Consider the following 25483-nt stretch of genomic DNA (forward strand, 5'->3'; position numbering starts at 1 on the left):
AATCAAGAGTCAGGCACTTCACCAACTGAGCCACCCAGGCTTCACTTCATTTTTCTGATCATGCTATTCTTAAACCTAAGACAATTCTTCAGCATAACAGTGATGGTTATTTACAGAAATGCCTGATTACGCTAGTGCTCTTCCCATGATACTTAAAAAGCAGCAGCAGTGAGAATGAAATAAAGGATAAATCTTGTATCTTCAATAGACCTCAATTTTCCTTTCTTTTAAAATGAAGGGGCTAAATGATATAATCTCCCTCAACTTTATGATTATATAGCATTTCCAAACAAATACAGAGGACTGAAGCTATTTCTTGGGAAATACAGCAATATACTTTTCCTCATAGGATACCAGCTTTAAAAGTAGTAGTCATTTTGTTAAACTGTACTATAAACTAGGCCTTGGTTACAAACCAGCTGATACGGCATTTAATTTCAAGATGGTGAGAAGCATGGAGTAAAAGTTATATAGGGTGTCCTGGAATTAAAGAGATGATATGACACTGTGAAAATGTGTGATATAAAAATATGTGCAATAACACTGTGAAGATGACTCTATTTATTTAATAACATTTATGTATGTCTTCCTAACACAATTACATAGAATGAACAAAGTAAGGGCTTTGGATTCAGATCCCATATCTGCAATTTTCTAGCCATTTACTTGGCTTCTCTGAGTATTCGTTTTCTTTTGATAAACAGCTTACAGTGTTATTATGAAGATTAAATGAAATCATTTATGAAGTATATATGTTATCGGTTCCTCAGTTCTTATCCTCTTCTCTTCTGTTATTTCCACCTTTTAACTGTTACCATCAGAGGACTATATTCTGGTCATTGGCAAGTAACTTCAACTTCCAAGAGGAGCTCATCACTTTTTTCCCTTCCCCAAATGGATGGGATGCTGTGGTGAGTCACCTAAAACACCATAGTGAGGACAACATTTCAGGGGTGGTGGAAGGACAAGGGGATGAGGGAACAAGAACGATACCTGGGTCCTTGACACGACGGTGCTGCCAGATCAGCTTTGAACATCTTACACTTTATAGTATGTGAAAGGAATAAAATTTGTCTAATTTAAGCCACTGTCTTTGAGAATCTCTTAAGAGAGGAGCTGAGTTATTTACTAATCAGTACACCAGACAACACTGGTTTAGTTCTGAATGCATTGTACGTGCCCCTTTTTTCCATGGGAAAGAGAAAGTCATACTCTTTGCCTTTTTCCTAATCAGAACTTATAATTTAGTAAGGCAGACAAGCAAGAAAATGATTAACCGTACTAGCAGGCCAATTATAAATGTGTAAAAAGGTATGATCATATCTTTTTTTTTTTAAGATTTTATTTATTTATTTGACAGAGAGAGAGAGAGAGAGATATCACAAGCAGGCAGAGAGGCAGGCAGAGAGAAGGGGAAGCAGGCTCACTGCTGAGCAGAGAGCCCGACACGGGGCTTGATCCCAGGACCCTGAGAGATCATGACCTGAGCCAAAGGCAGAGGCTTATCCCACTGAGCCACCCAGGCGCCCCGGTATGATCATATCTTAATAGGGATCTGGGAAGCACAGGTAGAAGCATTTGTAGAAATTTGTCCAATGGTTCACTGAAGATTTACTGCATATAAGTTTTATCTCAAAAGAAAAAAAAAAAAAACCTGTTAAATAAAAGGTATAAGCAGGATAACAGCTCAACAGGAAGAACAATTAAAATGAGGAATTGTGGAAGGCTTCACAGAAGATCTGACACTTAAACTAGGCCCTAAAACATGAGGATTTCTTTCTTTCTTTTTTTTTTTTTTAAGGATTTATTTATTTGAGAGAGAGAGAGAGAGGGAGAAAGAATGAGAGGGAAGGGGTAAGAGGAAAAAGCAGACTCCCCGCTGAGCAGGGAGCCCGATTTGGGACTCATCCCCGGACTCCAGGATCATGATCTGAGCCAAAGGCAGTCGCTTAACCAACTGAGCCACCCAGGCACCCAACATGAGGATTTCAAGAAGCAGAGAATGAGAGGGAATAAAGAATATTCACTCTGAAAGAGCAAAGGAATTGAGAAGTTACTAGTACAGCGCATTTAGGGCCTGGAGGTATTCTATTTATGGAAGTCTAACACGTGAATATAAAACGGAGAGTGAGGGTGTTAAGACAGAATGGTCAGGTCCTCCATGTGAGCTTGAGCTGAACTACAAAAGCCCTAGTGGCACCATTCAGGCAGACCATAACTGGAATGGAAACCCCTAGAGTTACAGAGTATACTCAGTGCATAAACAATATGCAGCAGAGTCAGTTTGGCCAGATTGTAATGGACCCTGACTGTTACTTTATTAAATTTATAGAATTTAACCTGTCACTAAGAAGTAATGCAGGATTTTCAGGGTGCCTGGGTGGCTCCCAGTTAAGCATCTCACTCTTTACTTTTACTCAGGTCATGATCTCAGGGTCCAGGGACTGAGCTCACTACTGGGCTTGCACTCAGTAGGGTCTGCTTCAGGATTCTCCTCTCTATCTGCCCCTCCCTCCACTTATGTGAACGCATCTCTTTCCTTCTAAAGTAAATAAATGAATCTTTAAAAAAGGGGGGGGGGATAGGGGATTTTTAAGCAGGAGATAAACATGTTTCAGAAAGGTAAACTGGATACCCACTGTAGAACAGAAACGAATGAGGGAGACAAAGTAAGGATATCCATAAGAAACTACTGCTGTAGGTGGGTCAAAGATGGGCTTAAACAAGAACAGGGGAAATGAAAGATGAATACATTCAAGAGACATTTTTAAGTCAGAACAAACAGGATTTGTTGGCCAAGTGGATCTAGACGGGAAGGCAGCATTCAGGCCCTTGCAATTCTGAATCAGCTGGCCTGGAATGGAGTCCTGGAATCTTCCTTTTAATAAATAACCCAGGTGACTTTGTTGAAGATGGTTCACCAGCCATATTTTTCAGAATACTAGGCAGACAGTGATGATAGCCAGATAGAAAAACAGGAAGAAAAATGTTTTGGGAAAAAACGATATAGAATACAATTTTGGGGATGCCTGGGTGGCTCAGTGGGTTAAGCTGCTGCCTTCGGCTCAGGTCATGATCCCGGGGTCCTGGGATCGAGTCCCACATCGGGCTCTCTGCTCAGCAGGGGGCCTGCTTCCCTTCCTCTCTCTCTGCCTGCCTCTCTGCCTACTTGTGATTTCTCTCTGTCAAATAAATAAATAAAATCTTTAAAAAAAAAAAAGAATACAATTTTGGATAGAAGAGCTGAAACAGACATAATTAACAGTAGGCAGGAAAATGTACCAACTGAGTAATAACCAAATCTAGAGGATCAAATAAATATTAAGCATGGCTTCCCTCCTGTATATATTCTTATTCCTAAAAACCTGTTTTGAATGTCTTCTGATGCTGGTAAGTCCTTGGACAGACAACCAAGCCCAAATATTTTTACAAAAAACATTTTTGAAAAGAAAAGTGGAGAAAGAAGCAATGCTCATTACTGCATCACTTCATGTCACAAGATGTACACTCTTTTCCTTTCAGATAGTAAGCAAAAGAGAGGATGGGCCACTTATTATCTGGACAATGTCTGAAGGTAAATAATAAACTAGCGAGTGCATAAAACAGGCCTTTTAGCAGAAGTCTGTTATCTTATGGAAAGACACTGTTAGACAAAAAACTAGGAACGTTATCTAATGCTGTGTTCTGCAAATGCTTACATGCTGCTAAATAACAGGAAAAATAACTCCTGGTAAAGTGAATGCGTGATCTTTTTGAAATCTCCCTTCTACTCTGCCAAATTTATGACAAGTAGCATTACTAATTATCTTTCAAAGGAGTAGGATAGTTTGTACCTATTTTTTGGTCTTAACCAAAAGAGTCTGAAAAAAAATATTTTCAGTAATCTTAAAAAAGTCCCCCTAAACAGAACACAATAATGTATGAGATGTCACAGGCTGCGCAAGATTCATAAAAGGAAAAGTTGCTTTTGATAAAGTAGTTAAAATCTCATGAGTTAGGGCACCTGGGTGGCTCAGTTGGTTAAGCACCTGCCTTCAGTTGAGATCATTATCCTGGGATCCAAGGACTGAGGCCCAAGTCAGGCTTCCCACTGAGTAGCAAGCCTGCTTCTTCCTCTCCCTCTGCCACTCCATCCTGCTAATACACTCTCTGCTTCTGTGCTGTCTCTCGTGTTCTCTCTCTCAAATAAAAAATAGAATCTTAAAAAATAAAAAAAATAAAATATCACGAGTTAACAGATTAGGGACCCCTCCAGCATCTCTGAGTCATTTACTTTCTCAGAACAAAACCAAACTACTATAAAAGGAAAGAGCTCTTCTATGAAGATAGAAAACTTCAGGAGAGAGATAGGTAACCTTTTCATAATAAGGCCTATTTTCTCTTAAATCACCATTTATATTGCTGAGCGGTCATTTAGTTTTGAGAATATTACCAATGATAAATGGGAATAGGCAAAAGCTTACATAATTATAAAGCTGTATTCTGTGCTCTTAACCATTGGCACGGGACTCCCCGGCTCTTCATACCCCCGCTTTTAATTTCCCTGAGGACACCTCGAGGCTGTTGGGCAAATGTTTGCAAGTCACAACTTGCTTTATTAGAAGTAATTGTGAGAACTCCAATGAGAAAATAAATAAGGTTTCAGAGATTTCCAAATCTCTATTTCCAGTCATTCCCAAGATGTTTAGGGTGTGATTTTAAATGCTTAGTATGATAAAAGTTTAAAACCAGATATAATTCCATTAAACACAATCTTACTCCAGTTGTTGAATACCCCTAAAGCCAGGACTCCCAAATCCCTGGGTACCCTGACAAACCAACCTCTCAAACCTGCATCTGTGCCCAAATTGACTGAGTTTCCACTCTTTTCAAAGCCAGTTTTTCTTAAATGTGAATATGCAGATCTTAGTAAATCTTTACCACCTACTGTGCTATCCTACTGTGGGGAATCAAGAGTTTATTAAAAATTTTCACTTTTTTCACTCTTCACTTCTTTTTGTATCTGGAAAAAATAAGAAGATGTTATAAAATAAAGACCCCAAACTTAAATTTTAACTGAGACCATATCCTGTATAAAATATATTAATTTCTTCTTTATTAAGACAAGTTGAACATTAGAAATCAAATTAAAAAGCCTAGTCAACTGAAGATAAATGGAAGTATAGAATACATGCTTGTTGACAGGTGAGATTGAAGTCATTTAACCTTTCTGTAGACCTCAGTTCCCTCATCTGCTCCAGTTTAGGATGTTTGGGTTAGAACATACTGTCCTACATGGGTCAATGGAATCATCCAGGTTTAAAAAAAACAGATCAGCAAACCCTGTCAGACTTTCTGGATAATTTGGAAGGGCAGGCAGTAAAGGGGAAAAGAGGGAAGAGCCAGAGTGAGACAAATTTAGAATCACTGCCATAGGGTGTCAATTCATAACTGGAAAAGCACTGTACTCTGTATAACACTACAGAAATACGCACCAAGGCAGGGAAACAGACTTTTTATCGTGTCTTTTTTTGTTCCACAGTGATCTGCCTTTTGAATCTTCCCAGAAGAAGTAAATAGAATTTGGAAACAAAAACAGCAGTTGCTAAGGTAGATGTTCTTAAAGAAAGAAAAAAGGAGGTATTTTGATACTTTGGCAGATCGCCCAGAGCAATAGCACTCTAATGGTCTTGGTTCCCTGAAACTTCCACAACTCGTGAGTCTATATGAGTGTTTCCTCTATTAATGGAATGGAAGAGATTCCATTAATGGCATTTGCACTGAAGTTCATTTTGAGAAAGATTTAAGTGTGACCACAGCTCTTCTCCTACCAAGCAGCAATGGTCCTTTTCACTTGCTGCTCCCCCCACCGATACTCTAATCACCTCAGTTCTATCTACAATACTCTAATCATCTCAGTTCTATTTAAATTCTCGAACTATGTATAGATAGTTGAGAAAGGGCATAAAACTCAATGACATGCCTTCAATTCAGAAAGCAGAAAGGCACAGAACCCCAGACCTTAGGGACAATTTCAGTTTTGTGTCTGAATGACAAGCATTCCAAGAGGGGCATTTCCCTATTTCCTTTTGGGAAACATTAGGGATGGGGGAGGGATTGATACCTACTGAGTTAATATTACTTACCAGGTGCTTTATAAAGTACCTTATTTTAATTTTTCTTCTGCAGGAGCATAGATTATCTTCCCTTTCCACATAAAGAAAAAGGTTATATAAATCGACTAAAGTCAAAGAATTAGACAATAAAAGACGCAGAAAAATCCGGGTCTGTGATATGAAAGTCCAATCTCTAACTCTTTTCACTCCAATTTAGTTTTTATTTTTAAACAAAGGTATACTTATCAATATTTTAAAGAGTCAAGGAGTTTCACAAGGCTTAAGAAAAACTATCAATCCCTTGCTCTCTTCCTTCCCCTCATTTCCCACTTTACCTTGGCAATAATTCTTAGTTCTTTTGGTTCTTTCTGGTATTAATCTTGGTATCTCTATTAACATGCTAATATTGCCATTATTGATTTTTCAGTTTTACTTGTCTTTCCACAATGCAAAGTAAAGGATTCAGCTCATAGCTTTGCTATACTGTCTTCTAGCTTCCATTTGTTTTTGTGGAAGCCCAGGGCCATTTTGATTTCTGATCTTGTACTTAACTCACCTGAAGTTCATCCTTCACTTCTAGGAAATGTTCTTCAATTATTTTTTTGGGCAATTTCATTTCTTCTGTATTCCTTTGTGCAACTCCTCTACCTGGATGCTGAATCTTCTGAAGGGATACTCTAATTCCTCCCAGCCTCCTTCCTCTTGAATGAACTTGTTTTTCTTTTTTCATATATAAAATATCTTAAGCCTGCTGTCTTTGGTAACCAGTATTATTCTGCCAAGCGATGGTTAACCAATCCTGAATAAATAACAGAATAATCAAAGTAAGTAGTGGTGCTTCCAGAGCTCTACTGAGGTTGGGTGTGTGTGTGAACCAAAACAATGCTCCACCAATTGCCCAGCTCAACCAGAACAACTCAACTTTGATTAGATATATATTTTGGGATTTCAAGTTTGAAAAGAATCACAGGCTTAAAGGTATCAGACCCCCACCACCTCCACCCATAATGATTTATAATGCTTTAGTAAGGCCTATTTTTTGTGGGGTGGTAGAGATAAGTACTGGTGATCTGGGAGGTGGAAAAGGCCCCTCTGTTGGGTTTCCCCCACTGCTGAGACTATTCTGTGTCTGGGTAAGTGTTCTGCCAGGTTCACACTTGTGGTGAGAGGCCACTTGAAATCTAAAGCAGTTTCAAGATGGGGAGAGGAAATCACTCCATCCTAGAAAAGTCATCTGCTTTTTTCCAACCCCCTGGGCTATGAAAAATAATAAGCATTCACATTCTATTTCAGAAAAGCTGTCACCTTAGCAAAAGAAGATGTAAATAAGTAATGGAAGACAGAACCTTCCTTTTTTGTATTTTAGCTCTTTGTTCACCTTTTCACCCACGGAAAAGATCAGAAGCAAAAAGCAAAAGTCAATAACACAGTAAATACTTAAATAAAAGGACATCCTCTGTCTCAGTTACAGTAAAATTTTAACGACACCAATAGTATGTGTGTTTTCCCCACTTAAAGAAAGGAAATGGAAAAAAACTGTCACTCCTAACACTTAGTTATAATCATTTCCCACTTTTAAGAGAGTTCCCTAACATAAGCAGCCAATTCCCCAAAATGACAGTTTGTATTTCCAGTCTCACTTTCCGATATACCCATCGCATGCTGCACTACAACTGTGACTGTGTTGCAGTCAGGCAGCTGAAATAATAGAAACTTAAATACCATTGATGCAGCAGTGTCAGAATTTAGATTTTGTATTTTTTCTGTAAGTTGATAGTAGGCTAAATGTATCAGGATAAACAAGGTGAGATGACTCCCCAGTGATCAACCCAAAAGCTCCCCAGATCAGGTTCTCCATTTTGCTGGATGTTCAAACTTGGAGAAACTTTCTGTGTTATCTTCTAAGAGTTAAAAGATTTCACAGCCAAAGACCACACCCATGTGTCTCAGCTTTGCCTTACTTCCCTTTTTTAGTCCAGTATTACTTCTTTCTCTCAGACTGTTTATCAAATTCTAGGAGTTGAAGCACACAACCAAACTGTGTAACACCAAAAGAGAAACTGGGCATGGCACATGATGTTCTACCCCAACCTAAACAGAAACATGTCAATGCTCAGTTAGCTTGCTCAGCAGGCTAAGGGGTATCCTCACTTGAGTAAAGGTCATTTTAAAATCTAGAGATGGGGGGGTAGAATGGGGTTTATGCAGTTTAAAATGGCTATTTAATATTAAAAATGTTTTCATAAATCATAAAAAGTAGTGCTCTATAGAATATTCTTGGATGGGGGAACTATAAGAGCAAGTTATATTCAGTATGGGGAAGTGTAAAAGAAGACTGTGTGGGAAGGAGAAGCAAACATTAAATCTCCATGGATGTGTGAGATTTTATGTTTATGAAAAAAGGGATAAGGATTTTTTAAAAAACGAAGAACCATCAATATCAAAGGAAAGGCATTTCTAGTTTAGAGATAGGAAATATATGAAATTATATTACAGGAAACACCACATAACAAGTGGCTATGAATAATACAAGCATTTAAATATCCCATAAGAGCAGGTGATTTTATTCAAATGATTTGAGATCATATATTTTCTAGAAAAGACCTAAGTCCCTGCTTTCTGTCCTCCCTAGCATCTCCCTAGCAAAATTACCTGGTTGTGTTTGTTCTGCTGCTCCCGAGAACAATTCTCTATCCTTCACTCCATGCGACTATTTCAAAGATTCTTAAAACTTCAACTTCTTAAGTACCATCAAAATGGAACTCATGTTATTTTTTTTCATCTATCAATTCCCAGTAATTCCTTACTAAAATGACTTCAAAGACCTTGTTTTCACAACCTGTTTGTAAGAGACACTTTTTTTCAAAGCAAAATTATTGGTAATAAGTGAAAGCTAATGCACAGCATCAGTGCTCAGTTTACTCTCATAATTTAATATTGATAATTACTATCACAGAAAGTAGAAGAAAACTCAGGTTACTATATAGAACATTTTCCCTGTGAAATAAATATTATTTACTTCCAACTCTTACTCTTCAAAAAAAAAAAGTCCCTTAAGAAATGTTTTTGTTTCACAACAATATAAATATACTCAACACTACAAAACTGTACACTTAAAAATGGTTACTATGATAAATTTCCATTTTATGTATTTCCCCATAATTTCAAAAAGTTTTTATAGACTAGGGATTGAAAAACTATGACATATGTATTACATAGGTCCCAAAGGCTTGTTTTCAGTTGTAAACAACCTGGTACCCCTGACTGTTCTAGTCCTCCTCAACTTTTCTGAAGAGTGTCAAATACTGTGTATAGTTCAAAAGACTTTGTACACTTATTAGCTATCTATCCACAAGGCAGTTCATTTAATAGTCTCTGCTCTTCTTTTTTAAAGATGACTTAGCATCTTGGTCCCAGACTATAAAGAGATTTTTGTTACCTATTCTAGATAACAGCTTCTTCTTTCCCTCTACCCACAGAAGCAACGAGATGGGGGAAGGGGAATGGCAGCCACAACATAAATCCTAGAGGAACTAGAACCCAAAATTTGGCCTGACATAATGAAATGCAAACTACATGAAATTAAACAGTAATATACATGCTTCTAAGGGGCCAGAAAACAAACAAAATACTAACAGCTAATCAGTTAATCCATCATATCGGAATAGTTAGAATAGTGAAGTTTTACATCACAGGCTACTTACTTTTATTTACCATTTCCTTTTGAATAATGAGTAGGACTTTAAAAAAACATGCAATGTCTTTGTTTTTATAAGGCACACTCCTAAATCATGTTAATAATTATTTTATCTAGATTGATACATGATCAATTAAAATACTCAAATACGCAAGCATTCACATAATGTCTGCATCCCTCTGTATGTAACACTTAGGAGTGTCTTGAAGCCTTCCACAGTTCGCTGATGTATACTGCTAAATTACATTACCCGCTTAAGGTCATATTCTTGAGTGATTAAAAATGCCTGAAATAATCATCTATAAGAGGTAACAACTCAACCAAAGAGTACACAATACATATGTCACATGCATATCTGGACCATGCTAATAATTTTCACTTCATATTGACTAAGTACAGGCATGCTGAGCTTGTGTATTTTTTTTTCACCTACTCATTCTGAAACTCTCCTCTGGGATTTGGCTACAGTAGAATGTTAGCGTGGTTAGTACCTCTAAAGAAAGAAATTTCCCAACAAAATTGGGAAGCTAATGACAACAAAGTGAAACTGATGCTTTCCCACTTAAGTGTCACTGCTGGTTTCCTTCAGGGCAGAGAAGAACTTGCCCATGTAGACGCTGCACCACCATTTACTTTTAGTATAACTGGAGCAGAGTAAAGAAGGAACAGCAATACATTTTATCATTAGCCTCAACCTACCTATAGCATCTTCTCTAACCATGAAAAAAAAGAGGTAGGGGAGGGGAGAGAAAGGAGGAGGATCAACACAGAAGTTCTTTGTTTTTAATATCCTGGTATTTTAGACTCTTCCATTTATTTGGATTTACTGAAGAGTTTTTGCTTGTTTGCTTGTTTAAGGTTCTGAGGCTTTTTGCTGAATATTATTGCTATTTTAAGAACAATGTACTTTCAGGCCAACATAGTTTCATGAGTGAATTCTTTCAAACCTTCTAAGAATAGAAAGCTCTTAGGCTGTTTAAAGTAACTTCAGTGCAGAGAAAGCAGGAATTCAGTTGTTTTTAGGAAACCATTATAAATAACCCTGCTATCAAACTGTGGCAAAGATAACACAGAAAATGATGCTACAGAAGATACCAAATTACTGGTTTTAAGTAAAAATGTTACCAAAAAGAAACCTGTATTTTTAAGTATTACGCCATGACCAAGCCCAAGGTTGTTTCACAAACTATAATTCAACTAAAATAACCCATAATCCTAATAGGTCCAAAAAAAAAAAAAAAAAAAAAGCAGCACACAATAGGTCATGAGAGATGCCAAAAGCCATACGACAAAATTCAACTTCCACTCTTGATAAAAATAGTTAAGTCGTAATGAAAGACATCATCTTAATAGCCAGAAATATATAGACCAAATAAACACTCAACATCTATTATTCAAAATTGCTTTCAATGTGCCAATGTAAACACACATAAACACACAACCCTAGACTAAAATCCATTCTCTGTGGGGTGCGTGGGTGGCTCAGTAGTTAAGCATTTGAATCTTGATCTCTGCTCAGGTCATGATCTCAGAGTTCTGAGACTGAGCACTGCTTGAGGGTCTGAGCTGAGCATGAAGTCTGCTTAAGATCCTTTCTCTCTCTCCCTCCTCTACTCCCTCCTCTCTTGCTCTCTCTCTAAAATAAAATAAAATTCAACCTGCAAAAATCCTAGTAAACTAGAAATATTACAGACACTTCCTTGATAAACAAAATTTATTGTAAGTTAATATTAAACCCCTTATTTAATGATGACATAGTAATAACAGCCACAAACTAAGAAATAATATATGGATGACCAGAATCACTGTTATTACATATCACTGTGCTGGAGAAGCTAGCAATTCACTAAATCAAAGAGAAGAAGTAAAGATAAGATTATATTAAGATGATTTTTCCTAGAAAATTCAAGGGAAACAACTGATTAAGACTACTAAGTTCAGAAAGTTGGCCAGATGTAGAATCACTTATCTACATACCAGCCACAAAATAGTAGTTAATATAATAGCTAAAACCTCCAAAAGGATTATTTTGATGAAACATGAACAGTTTATACTTTAAACTTTACCCCCAAAAGAATGCAATAATATTCAAGAAAATTTTGAAAAAGACAAACGAAGGACTTGCTTTATGAATTACTAAAAAAATGGTACAATCAGATTTTTTTTTTAAGATTTTATTTATTTATTTGACAGACGGAGATCACAGAGAAGCAGGCAGAGAGAGAAGGAAGCAGGGTCCCTGCTGAGCAGAGAGCCCAAAGCGGGGCTCGATCCCAGAACCCTGGGATCATGACCTGAGCCGAAGGCAGAGGCTTTAACCCACTGAGCCACCCAGGTGCCCCCTGCCTCTATTCTTTATAGCGATGTGAGTTTTGTATTTGTATAGGAGGAGACAAACAGAAAAAAGCAACATGATAATAATAATAATAATAACAAAAGACCCATGTATACACGGAAGTTTATTATACTGAGGTAGTATTCTAGTCATAAAGAAATGATTCTAACAAATGATTTCAGGAAAAACAGCTAAATCCCTACCTTATATGTTGTACAAAAATAATTTTCAGATATTTTAACGAGTAAAGCATAAAAAAACGATAAAAGAATTAACAGACAATATAGGGAAACCAGTTTAATCATTTTTTGAGTGGGAGCTGTCTTCTTAAGCGATTAAAAATCTGGGCATTTTAAACCAAAAGACTGACAGTTCTTGAAAATATCTGCCATATATTTCACAAAGGATTACTATACCTGGATCCTAATAAAATACAGATAAATAATTCTGAAGCATAATGGGCAAAATATATTGAAAGGTCATGTCAAGAAATAGTTAACTACATTATGGTACACCCTGACAAAGAATACCACGTTGACGTTAAGATAAAGCAGAGCTTTGTATGGGAAAACTTTCACCTTATATTTTTGTCTGCAAATGCAGATAACAGAGCAGTATGCATATATACTCTCACTTTCACAAGAAAATGAAATAACATATTTATGCACATGGAAGAGTGACGCGGAAGGCCTTATGAAATACTACGACTGGGGAAAGCTGAGGAAAAAAAAAGTTTCATTTTCTCTATAAATTGCTGGCTTCATACATGGTAGTATCATTTTAGGGTTTCCCTCTCCTCCCAATGATGCAAAAATAATTTTTCAATGGATTACACTGCTCCTTAACGTGGTTAAGCACTCCGCTCCCCCTCGTCTGAAATGCGTATTCCACCACGTTAAGGAGGCAGATCTTTTCATTTTCCCTCATTTTCATGTCACCTAACTCGCATTACTACCATTTATTTCTCCGTTTGGACAATTTGTCAAAAGCATCGGAGAGATAAGGACCCTCGTCATAGCAAGGCTGTTCAATTTTTGCTTGTTACACTGTAACAAGGGAGACACACCTACTCTTTGTCTTTGGTTTGAGCATCTTCCCCTTACTTTCTTCACTTCTTGACAGGCAGAGATTTTTACACCTTAACTCGTTGCTACTCAGTTTACATCCGAGTTGAGACCCTACCTGACGCCCGGGTTCCCAGTTGCTTTTTCCACTCGCCCACCCATTCTTTCCGTGACCCTCGGGGAAGTTACCCCACTTCTCACGGACACGGCTATGATGACACCCCACAGGGAAGCAGAGAGCGGAACTGAGCAACCACGTTGGGAAGAACAGAAAGACCAACTTGAAAGTTTTCGAAAGAACCACCACGACAGTACTAGCTCCCGGAAGACAACCCTTGCGCCGAAGGGAGTCTGGGACACTCGAGACGGGGCCCACTGCTCACCCTGACATCGCAAGCCCTGCCTCCCCTCTTCCCCGGCGTGGAAGTCAAGTCACCGCGAGCCGTGGACGCGGAGCAGGGCTGGATCCCTCCCCAGAGAGCGTCGCGGCGGGGAGAACGTTGTTGCGCTGACGTCGCGGGCTCGGAAAGCCCCTCCCGGGTCCGCTCCGGGACGCACCCCCGGGTAGTTTTTCGGGCTCAACGTTCCTCTCCACTCTGAGCACAGGTCGTCTCCGCGGCTCGTCGGCTTCTTCCCCTGCGGCACCCGTACTGCCAGCGTACCGCCCTCGCTCACACACACCACTTCCCCGCCGCTGTGCTCGACGGGTTCCGACAAACCAACTCGTTCGCGAAGTTTCTTACTCACAGTTCTGGGTTTCCGCGCCTGTCTCTCACACCCCGGAGCGGCGGCGCCCGGCCGAATGTGTCGGCCGGAAGTTGTTTTCCGTTCCAGTTCAGAGGGCAGCGCCTGCGCGCGGAGCTTTTAACCCTTCACCCTCCACCCCGCCAGGCCAGGCCGGACCCCTCCCGTCCCACCCAAGCACCGCCCCGCCCACCCAAGCACGGTCCCGCCCCGCCCCGCCCCGCCCCGCCCCGCCTCACCCCGCCGGGCCTCGCCTAGCTGAAGTACAGCGGCGGAAAGTCAACAATGTCAAGGTTAAAGGCCACCTGAGGGACTTAGGAAGACTTTTTTCCTAAACAGAAAATAGCCAGGTCTAATATCACCCTGTATGTGGGTTAGCATACACAAGAATCGTCTGAGACGCTTGTTAAAGATGTAGGTTTACTAGTTCACCCCTAGAGATGGTAGAGTTAGGGCAACTGGGGTGAAGCCTGGAACCTGCATTTTTATAGGATTCTCAGGTGAATGTGATTAAGGTGATTAAAGTCCACACTGAGAAACACAACACACATGCACATACACACGCACACCCATTTGGTTTCTCCCCAGTTGTAATACCTTTCAGTAAATGTGCTTGCTAAAGTTGAATTGGTTGCCAGATACAAGTAAACCTTTACAGAAAATTCTCATGAATTAAGACTTCTCCATTATTCCATTTCCTAGCTCGACTTGAACACTCTCAAAGATAGAAATTTTAGACAGATACCCCTAGAAGTGCGTGAACTCTCAGTTTTAGCTCTGATAACTCCGGGCTCAGGCAAGTTGCTTAACCTAATGAATCTTAATATTTTACTGGACAAATAGAGATAGTGATAACCTACTTCACTGAATGGGTGGTTGTGAGGGTCAATCCAATAACGTGAGCAAAACCACATGGTAAATTTTAGAATGTTCTTCAAATGAAAGATATTGTCCAGAGTCACTCATGTCAGGCTGGATCCTTGCACCAAAAAGGTTTTCCCTCAGATTCCTTGCACTGAAACAGAACATTCAGATCCACAGCACTTGCGGAAGCCTCCTGAGAGCCCTGAAGTCTAGGACTTTCCACATTGACTGGAGCTTGATTGCACCTGGCTGAATGCATGTAGCATTCAGAAGCGTCTCTGAAGCTTCCATAGTAATGACCTATGTTATTTATTTAACTTAAAAATATTTTTTAAAAATCTCACCACTTTTGCACATATCTATCTGACATGGGTTGGGAGGGTTTGAAAAAGACCCCATCACCAAGCACAAGCATCCTCAGGACATTGAAGTAAAGTTTGATAGCTTGGATTAAAATGACCATGAATACTATATGTTGTTATCAGGCACAGCCTCCTCTAGAACATAGCTTTACATCCATAAGCTTCACAAAATTTCTGAAGTTGAGAACTTTCTTGTCCTGGAGATTTTGGCCAACCCATGCTTGATTAAGTCTTTAGCCAATGATTCTTTCTTCATCCTGAAAGATTCAAGCCCAGTCTGGAATTCTTGAGCTCTCTTTTTTCTGATCATACAGTCCTATGTAACTTCGAAGCTGCTATCTTCTCGGGGAGCTTAGCATCTTGCTCTTCCTGGGATTGTATTTTTTGTTAGAGCAGGAGACTCCGGTTCTGATTGCCACACTTTCTCCTTACACTTCTGAACCATGGATGTTTGTACTTCTTTCCTTAGGCTTGTAAATCCAAGGATTTAAAACTTACCAAGTTACAGTGCTCTTTTTAATATTGGGCTTAGTTTTAAAAGTCAAAGCCAAAATGTATTGTAAAAAACGTTTAAACAAATAGAAACTTTTCATATATATCATTGTGATCAGTTGAACAGTTTCTTATAATAAGCAATCAAGTTAAATATGACAGTCAAGCACTTTTTTAAAAAATAATTTTTATAGTGGTTTTAGTTTTATAGCAAAATTGAGTGGGAGATACAGAGTTTCCTATATACTCTCTATCCCAACTTATGCAGAAAACTCTTCCATTATCAACATCTCCCACCAGAGCAGAATGTTTGTCACAACTGATGAATCTACATAAAGATAACATTGTCTTCCAAAGTTTATAGTTTCCTTTAAGGTTCATCCTGGACAGATATATAATAACATGTATCCATCATTTTAGTATCATACTATACTAGAGTAGTTTCACTGTCCTGAAAACCCTCTGAGCTCCACCTATTCATCCCTCGCACCCCCAATCCCTGTCAACCACTCATCTTTGTATGGTCTCCATAGTTTTGCCTTTTCCAGAATGTCATATGATTGGTATCAAAAAGTATGTAACCTTTTCAGATTGACTTCTTTCACTTAGTAATGTACATTCCAGCTTCCTCCATGTCTTTTCATAGCTTGTCTTTTAGCACTGAATAGTATTGAATTTAGCATTGAATAGTATTCCATCGTCTGGATGTATCACAGTTTATTTATCCATTTATTTATCACCTATTGAGGGACATCTTGGTTGCTTCCTATTTTTGGCGATTATAAATACAGTTGCTATAAGAGTAGTGTGCAGGTCTTTGTGTGGACATAAGTTTTCAACTCCTTTGGGTGAATACCAAGGAGTGGGATTGTTGGATGATATATATAATTAGTATGTTTAGCTTTGAAAGAAGCTGTCAAACTGTCTTCCAAAGTGACTGCACCATTTTGTATGCCTACTAGCAATGAATGAGAGTTCCTTTTGCTCCACATCCCTGCCAGCATTTGGTGTTGTCAGTGTTTAGATCTTGGTCATTCTAACAGGCATGGGGTTTATCTCATTGTTTTAATTTTCAATTCCCTGATGACATATGATGCGGAGCATCTTTTCATATGGTTATTAGCCATCTATCTGTATATTTTCTCTGGTGGAATATTTGTTAAGGTCTTTGGCCCATTTAAATTTGTGTTCTTTGATTTCTTGTTGTTGAACTTTAAAAGTTCTTTGTGTATTTTGGCTTATAGTCCATTATCAGATGTACCTTTTGCAAATATTCTCTCCTAGTGTGTGGCTTGCCTTTTCATTCTCTTGACAGTGTCTTTTGCAGAGCAGAATTTTTTTATTTTAGTGAAGTCCATCTCACCCAACTTTTGAGCAAATTGAAGGAGCTGCTTTGATAATTTCTAATTGAAATAATGGGATGTTAATAATATATCTAGAATCTAAAACTAAATGATAAGCATTTTGAAAGTGGAGGTGTTAAGAGCCTTGAAAAGGGAATAAAAAAATTAAACATACACATTTCTTAAATATATATTTTTCTCTCTTTTCAATCTCATGATGTTGTAGTCATAAACAGAAATGGCTGCATACTTCTCTAGTGTGTGAAACATGCATGAATGCTGGGGTAAATAGACAAAATTTAGGCTAAGATAACATCAATCATTTTCCTTTGTCTATAATGATGATGAATTTTTTAGAACTGACATACAGTATATTTTATAAGATTAGGAATCAAATGGAGACATTTATTTGAGGTTTAGTCCTTTAGAAGAATGACATAATTTCACTTCAATTTTCCTCGACTTATATTGTATTTCTATATACCTTAGGCTAGCGAGCAGTACTATGGGGTAGAATGGGATGCAAATGAGAACTGCAGACTCATTAAAAATATTTTAAGTGCTATTTTCTAAAATGCTTAATATTTTACTGAGTGTTCTGAATATAAATCTAGAGACAAGGAAAGCTGCCAGTATAAACACTTACTACAACTTGGAATGTCAGGTATGCATCAATGATCTCTGTCAAATCTTTGATGTGAAGTATCACTATTAATAGAATCTGGTTGACTTCTGATTTAGGATGACATCTGGACTAGCTGTTTGTGTCTCAGACTCTAAATTAAATGCCTAATAAAAAATCAGAAAAATATGAGAACTCATAATAGCACTGGAAGAAAGAATTGATGACCAGATCCAGCACATATGGCTGAGCAGACTTTGCCATATACAGAGCACCTGGCTGACACGGCTGGTCACTTGCCAAGCTTTGCCCTCTTGGGCTTGAGTCTTTCCCAAAGGATGCCTTTTTCTGAGTAAGAAAACAAACAAACACAACAACAACAACAACAACAACAAAACAGCTAACATCAAAAGAATAGCTGTAAGCTTACCCACAGGCATCATAGTGAACAAAATTTGGCAGGATTACCAGTCATTTCCAAGAACTGTGGGGCTGAAATGGACATAACCTTTGTTGCTTGAGAATGAGTAAATCTGCTGGCCTAAACAACAGTGGTAAAATGATCTGCCTCATGGCACCTGCTAGTGAATTGGGTAGAAACCCCACTACTATGTGTGACCTGCACATAGTATTTTACCTCTCTTTGCCTCAGTGTGCCCATGAGTACTTCTCTTTATTACTATCTTTGGAGCTATGATTTGGAGTATACTAACACAAGCCCAATGGAAGTGGATAAATGTGATGCTTTATGTGAGGCGAATAATGAAAGCAATGAGCAAACCCAGAGCTCTGTGTTTGACTATCCCTGAGACTTTGATTTTTCCTATAGAGTTCCTAACAAGGAAAAGACCAATGATTGTTTCTGATTAACCAAGAATCCTCCTCTTCATACTAAAATACCTAGGCAATAATGGTAAGGAATCTCACCTCAGGTCAATACCTATAGTGAAAAATTAATAAATGTCAGGTTCAGGCCAAAAAAGTCCCTGTGACCTGTGCATGTCTACATGTCTCTCAACTTCATATCTGTGCTGAGGAACTAAGAGAAAGCAGGCAGAAAAGAGCCAAGGAAAATCCATACATCTGGTTAGTAAGGGCCACAGAATGATTGGAATGAGAAAATAGAAAACAAAGCATCCCTTTGAAAAGGTTATGCTGCATAAAGGAAGAAAAAAAAAGAGTTTTCAAAATGCAGAGAAAAGGAACACTTTGGAAAATGGCTTACCAGAAGCATAAGTAAATGGGAAAATGTGCTTTGCATTTTCGGTGAAAAAAAAAAGAGATGTCTTATTAGAAAATATTACACTAAGGAAAAGATGGACCTAGTTAAGAGACAGGGAGAAATAAAAACAAAGTTGGATAAGTTAAGACTGTAAGGAAATAAAACACACAATTGCAAAATTAAAAATAACTATTTGGTCATAATCAAGGATGCAATCAATACTGTAGAATATTAAATCAATGATTAGAGTAAAAGCCTGAAAAACTCTCTCAAATCTCAATGGAAAGGACAAACAGAAGAAAACCATGAAATGGGACAGTGGAAAGAAAGTGCTCTAACATCTTCCTGAAGAAGAGAGAGAGTAAATAGAATAGAAATAGCAACCAAAGGGCGCCTGGGTGGCTCGGTGGGTTAGGCCACTCCCTTCGGCTTGGGTCATGATCTCGGAGTCCTAGGATCGAGTCCCACATTGGGCTCTCTGCTCAGCAGGGAGCCTGCTTCCTCCTCTCTCTCTGCCTGCCTCTCTGCCTACTTGTGATCTCTCTCTGTCAAATAAGTAAATAAAATCTTTAAGAAAAAAAAAAAAAAAGAAAGAAATAGCAACCAAAGATATATCAGAAGATATATCCAAAGCAATTGGAGATGCAAAGGACTCAATAAGTTTTGAAATGTATTAATGAAAAGAGACAAAACACTTTGACATATCCTGATAAAAATTTTGATATGAAAGTATTTATCAATTTATTTATATATTCAGCAAATATTTTGTGAGTGCTTGCTATATGCTAAAAGTTAGAGATACAAAGATGACCAAAACACAGTCCTACTTTAAAAGAACTTAGTGTCTGTGGTGGGTAACATATGTAGAAAAAGAAGGTAATTGCTGCACAATGGTTATTACAGTATTATAATAAGGGTCAGAATAGGGTACTTTGAAAACACTCTGGAGTCCAGGCTTGAGAGGGTAAGGGAAGTTTTTCTATATCTAAGGTATGGAAAGAATTCAATAAGAATACAGGCAGGGAAAAAAAAAAAAAAGAAGAAGAATACAGGTAGAAAAGAATAAATTATTTGCAATGAAAGAAAAATAGACTATTTTCAATATTAAACTTCAGAAGCTGATTAGAATAACATCTACAGTTGTGTGGGAAAGTTTTAACCGACAAAGTCTATAGCCACCCAAGTTATCATTCACATAGGAAATGAAAACAAAGATATTCTTTGATACATCAAGGTTCAGAAATATACTACCCATTTCCTGAAATAGTTGAAGAAACACTTTAGATAGTCAAGAAGGGAATCACATTTTTTAACAAAGGAAAGGTAAAATTTGAGATAAAAGAAATATTTGTAAATATTAGAAATAACTACTGGATTAAGTGAAAATTTGCAGCAAATATAATGAGGCTATTAAAAGTAATTTTGAAGATATAGGGCACAAGTATAAATAAATAATTTAATAATAATGTATTCTAAAATTCCTGTTTATAGCAACAAAAACTCAAGTGGGTGGAAGAGAGGTGGCAGGGAGTGAAAAGTTCTAATTTATCATTTTTTAAAATCTTCTTCTTATAGAAATAAGCCAATGATAGATAGGATGTCATTCTATGATAATTGGACATATATTATTTTAGGGTTCTTTTTTTAATATGAAGGTAAGTAGCTATACATAGAATTCAAAACTGTATGTTTATTTTCACATTAATAGAGGAAGAAAGAAAAAAAATTGCCCCATAGAACAAAGATATAAAACTCTTACTTTCTGACATTTAATCAGTCACCCAATAAGGTAATTCACATGAGTTCTCCTCTGCAACATTTCTTGCATGCATATACTTTCTCTCTTCATTGTTACACACTGTCTTCATTTCCATTCTCTGTCCTTACTGCCAACCCCTTGTTCAAGGCACCATCAATTCTTATGTACCATACTAGCCTCCAAATGGTTCTTCTTATTCTTCATTTTCTCTCCTGTCGATTTCTAAATGTTATACTCAATGAACTCCAATAAAATAAACTCAGAGAGACCTATACTGAAGCACATTATAATTAAACTGTTTAGAGCCGCAGATGAAAGAATCTTGAAAGTACTGAGAGCAAAGTGACTCATTATGCATAAGGGGTCCTCAGTGAGATTAACATCCAATTTCACTTTGAAATCATTGAGTCTAGGAGGCAGTGGGATGACAAATTTAAAGTGCTAAAAAAAATACATGTCAACCAAGAATTCTCTATCTGGTAAAATCATTCTTCAAAAATGAAGGAAAAATTAAGATGCTCTGAGATAATAAAAAACTGAGGGAGTTCAGTGTTAGTGGATTTACTTACTCTATGAGAAATGATAAAGGGAATCCTTTAGGCTCAAATAAAAGGCTACTAGACAATAATTCAAAGCATTACAAAGAAAAAATTTGACATTGACATTTACATTGATGGACATGAAAACAAAAATAATTGTATTTTTGGTTTGTAACTCCTCTTTTATTTCCTATGATTTAAAAGACAAATGCTTTAAAAATTATAAATCTATATTAAGGGGTACATAATGTATAAAGTCTGTGATTACAACAACATAAGGGAGGAACTAAGCTGTATAGGAGTAAAGCTTTTGTATATTATTGAAGCTATGTTGGCATTAATTAAAATTGAATAATTATAAATTTAAGTTCCTATTTATAATCTCCACAGTAAGCACTAAGACACCATCTTAAAAAATATATATGTGTATATATATATATGTATATATATATATAAAATAAGATGAGAAGGGAATGAGAACTAAGACACCATCTTTAAAAAAAGTATACATATATATATAATAAAATGATAAGGGAATAAAAGGGTACAAAGCAAAGGATCAATTAAACACAGAAGAAGGCACTGATGTGAGAAGTGAGGAACAGAAAAATGGTATAAGGCATACAGAAATCAAATAGCAAAATGGCAGAAGTAAGTCCTTCCTTATCAGTAATTTCTTGAAATATAAATGAATTAACCTCTCTAATCAAAAGGCAAACTTAGCCGAATGGATAATATAACATGATCAAGCTATATGCTTACTACAAGATACTTACTTTAGATCCAAAGACACAACTAATTTGAAAGTAAAATGATGGAAAAAAGATTTTCCATGCAGACAGTAACCAAAAGAAACATGTGGCAGTCATATATATATATATATATATATATATATATATATTAATTAAAGATTTTATTTATTTATTTGACAGACATACCACAAGTAGGCAGAGAGGCAGGCAGAGAGAGGAAGGGAAGCAGGCTCCCTGCTGAGCAGCGAGCCTGATGTGGGTTTTGATCCCAGGACCCTGGGATCATCACCTGAGCTGAAGGCAGAGGCTTTAACCCACTGAGCCACCCAGGCGCCCCCATGGCAGTTAAATTAACACAAAATACCTTTCAAGTCAAAAACTGCTACAAGAGACAAAGAAGGACATTATATATTGATGAAAGGGTCACTAATCAAAAAGATCTAACAATTATACACATTTACACATCAAGCAATAGATCCCCCAAATATATGAAACAAATATTGATAGAATTGAAGGGAGAAATAGACAGTACTACGATAACAGTTGGAGAATTTACTACACCACTTTTAATAACGGGTAGAAAAATAGAAAATCAAGAAAGACAGAGGACTTAAATGATGTTATAAATCAACAAGCTCCTAGAGACATATATAGGCCATTCTACACAGCTCTCTACAAGAGCAGAATATACATTCTTCTCAAGTAGATATGGAAACTTCTCCGGGATAAACAAATGGTAAGCCACAAAAAAAGACTCAATATATTTTAAAAGACTGAAGTCATACAAAGTATCTTTCCCAACCAAAATGAAATGAAGCTAGACAACAATAACAGAAGGAAAACTAGAAAATTCAAATATGTGCAAATTAAGCAACACATTCTTAAACAACTGATCAAAAGAGGAAATCACAAAGGAAATTAGATTTACTTAGAGATTAATGAAAACAAAATTGTACCATACAGAACCTTATGAGATGACTGAAAGCAGTGCTTAGAAAGAAATTAATAGTAGTTAACATCTACATTAGAAAAGGAGAGAGCTCTGAAATCAATAACGCATATTACCCTTCAAGGACCAGAAAAAGAAGAGCAAGCTAAACCCAAAGCTAATAGAAGGAAGGAAATAATAAAGATTAGAGCAGAGATAAATGAAATAGACCAAAAAAACCCCCCCAAAACAAAAACACCCAACCCAATAGAATCAATGAAGTCTAACTTGGTTTTTTGAGAAGATGTGTAAATTTGACAAAACTTTTCTAGACTTAGAAGAAAAAAGGAAAGAGAATAATAAATAACTAAAACCAGAAATGCAAGTGGGGACATTGCCACAAGCCAAATAGAAATAACATGGATTATAAGAGACTACTATGAATCACAGACCAACACATAAGATGATCTAGTTGAGAGATAGAAATTCCTAGAAACACACAAGGAAAACTAAATCAGAAGAAACAGAAAATCTGAACAGTCTTATAACAAATTAAGAGATTGAATCAATAATCAGAAACTTCCCAACAAAGTCCAGAAACAGATGACCTCACTGGAGAATTCTAACAAACACTTAAAAAAGAATTAGCACCAATCCTTCTCAAACTCAAATAAACAGAGGGGGAGGGAATACTCCTAACTCATTTTATGAAGCCAGCATTACTGTGATATCAAAGCCAGATAAAAACAACAAACAACAGAAAAAAGAAAACTAAAAACTAATGTTTTTCTTTATGAATAAAAATTTAAAATTCCCAAAATGTTAGCAAACAGAGTCGAATAGCATATTAAATAGATTATGCATCATGACCAAGTGTGATTTATCCCTGGACTGCAAGGGTGGTTAAAGAAGAAAAAAATTATTCAGTGCAACACACCACATTACGGAATAAAGGAAAAACACTCCACATGATGATCTCCATTGATGCAGAAAAGGCATTTGACAAAATCCAATACCATTTCATGAATATTAAAAAAAAAAATGAAAAGACTTAGCAACCTGGCCTAGAAGGGAACTTCCTCAAAATGAAAAAGAGTATTTATGAAAACCCTCCAGTTAACATTGTACTCAGCAGTGAAGGACTGGAACATTTCCCAATAATTTCAGGTACAGACAAGGATGCATCCTTTCACCACTACTATGCAACACTGTTCTGAAAGTTTTAGCCAGAGTTATTAAACAAGAAAAAGAAATACAAAGCATATAAATTAGAGAGAAGTAAAAATAAGGGGGCCGGAGTGCATCAGACTCCTGGTTTCAGCTCTGGTTGTGATCTTAGGGTCCTGAGATGGAGCCCTGTATGGGGTTCCACACTCAGCACAGAATCTTCTTGAATTCTCTCTCTCTCACCCTTTGCCTCTTCCCTCTATGTTCATTCTTTTTCTCTCTTTCAAGTAAATAAATAAGTAAATATTTTTTAAAAAGAAGAAAGAAAAAATAAAAATAAAAAAAATATTTCTCTCTCTCTGTTTTTTAAAGATTTTGTTTTTAAGTCATCTCTACATCCAACATGGGTCCCAAACTCACAATTCCAAGTTGCATGCAAGCTCTACTGACTGAGCCAGCCAGGCATGGCAGGAGTAAAAATATTTCTATTTGCTGATGAAATTATCTTATGTATAGAAAGTCCCAAAGAATCCACAAGAAAGCTAGTAGAACTAGTAAATGAGTTTAGCAACAGTGCAGGATACAAGAGCAATGCTCAAAAATCAGTTGTTTCTATACATCATCAATGAACAATCCAAAAAGGAAATTAAAAAATAATTCCATTTATAATAGCATCTCCAAAATAAGATATCTAGGAATAAATATAACCAAAGAGGTAAAACACTCGTATATTGAAAACTACAAATCATTGCTGAAAGAAATGAAGATCTAAATAAATGGGACGACATTCCCATTGGATTAAAAGAAGTTATATTGTTAAGATGACAATGCTTCTCAAAATGATCTATGGATTTAATGTAATCTATATCAAAATTCCAATGGCCTTTTTCGTGTCAGAAATGTAAAAGCTGATCCTTAAATTCAGATGGAGCTACAAGGGACCTTGAATAGCCGAGAGAATACTGAAAAAGAAAAATAAAGTTGAAGGACTCAAACTCAAACTGCAGTAACTAAAACAGTGACGTATCAGTATAAGGATAGATATATGATCTATGGACTATAAATGAGAGTGAAGAATAAACCCATACATATTTGATGAATTGATATTTGATATGGACACAAAGACTATTCAATGGAGAAAGAGTAGCCTCTTTATCAAATGATGTTAGTTAGGACAACTCACAGTCATAATCAAAAGAATGAGTTGGACCTCTTTCCTTACACTATTTACAAAAATTAACTAAAAATGGATCTAAATTTAACAAGTAAAACTATAAAACTTTTGGATAAAAACATAGTGGTAAATCGTTATGACCTTGAAGTTGGCACTAGATTCTTAGATATGATACCAAACTCATGAACAAGAAAAGAAAAAATAAATTTGACTTCATAAAAAATTAATAGAAAAATTGGGCATTGAAAGGCCCTATCAAAGACATTATTAAAAGACAATCTACAGAATGGGAGAGAATATTTACAAGTCACATACTTGATGAAA

At 36.9% G+C, this 25483-nt stretch overlaps 1 protein-coding gene across 7 annotated transcripts in view; it reads right to left on the reverse strand.

The window, feature by feature from the left end:
• Positions 1-25483, reverse strand: part of TANK (TRAF family member associated NFKB activator) — an 88377-nt gene that overhangs the window by 57511 nt on the left and 5383 nt on the right. The window contains exons 1-2 of one of the 7 annotated variants that reach the window (XM_004743936.3): positions 13939-14100; positions 6652-6894 (exon numbers count right to left, since the gene is read on the reverse strand). The exons of 1 other annotated variant lie outside the window; for it this stretch is intronic. In XM_004743936.3, the coding sequence (XP_004743993.1) occupies positions 6652-6662 (11 nt within the window). In that variant the 5' untranslated portion in view covers positions 6663-6894; positions 13939-14100. Of the gene's footprint in view, positions 1-6651; positions 6895-13574; positions 14101-25483 lie in introns of those variants that run through there. 5 more of the 7 variants (XM_004743935.3, XM_004743937.3, XM_004743939.3 and 2 more) reach the window with 5 other exon arrangements.

The sequence above is a fragment of the Mustela putorius genome, unplaced genomic scaffold (genome assembly GCF_011764305.1).
Source record: "Mustela putorius furo isolate JIRA1106 unplaced genomic scaffold, ASM1176430v1.1 tig00003869_pilon_pilon_pilon, whole genome shotgun sequence".
In the NCBI taxonomy this organism is placed as follows: domain Eukaryota; kingdom Metazoa; phylum Chordata; class Mammalia; order Carnivora; family Mustelidae; genus Mustela; species Mustela putorius.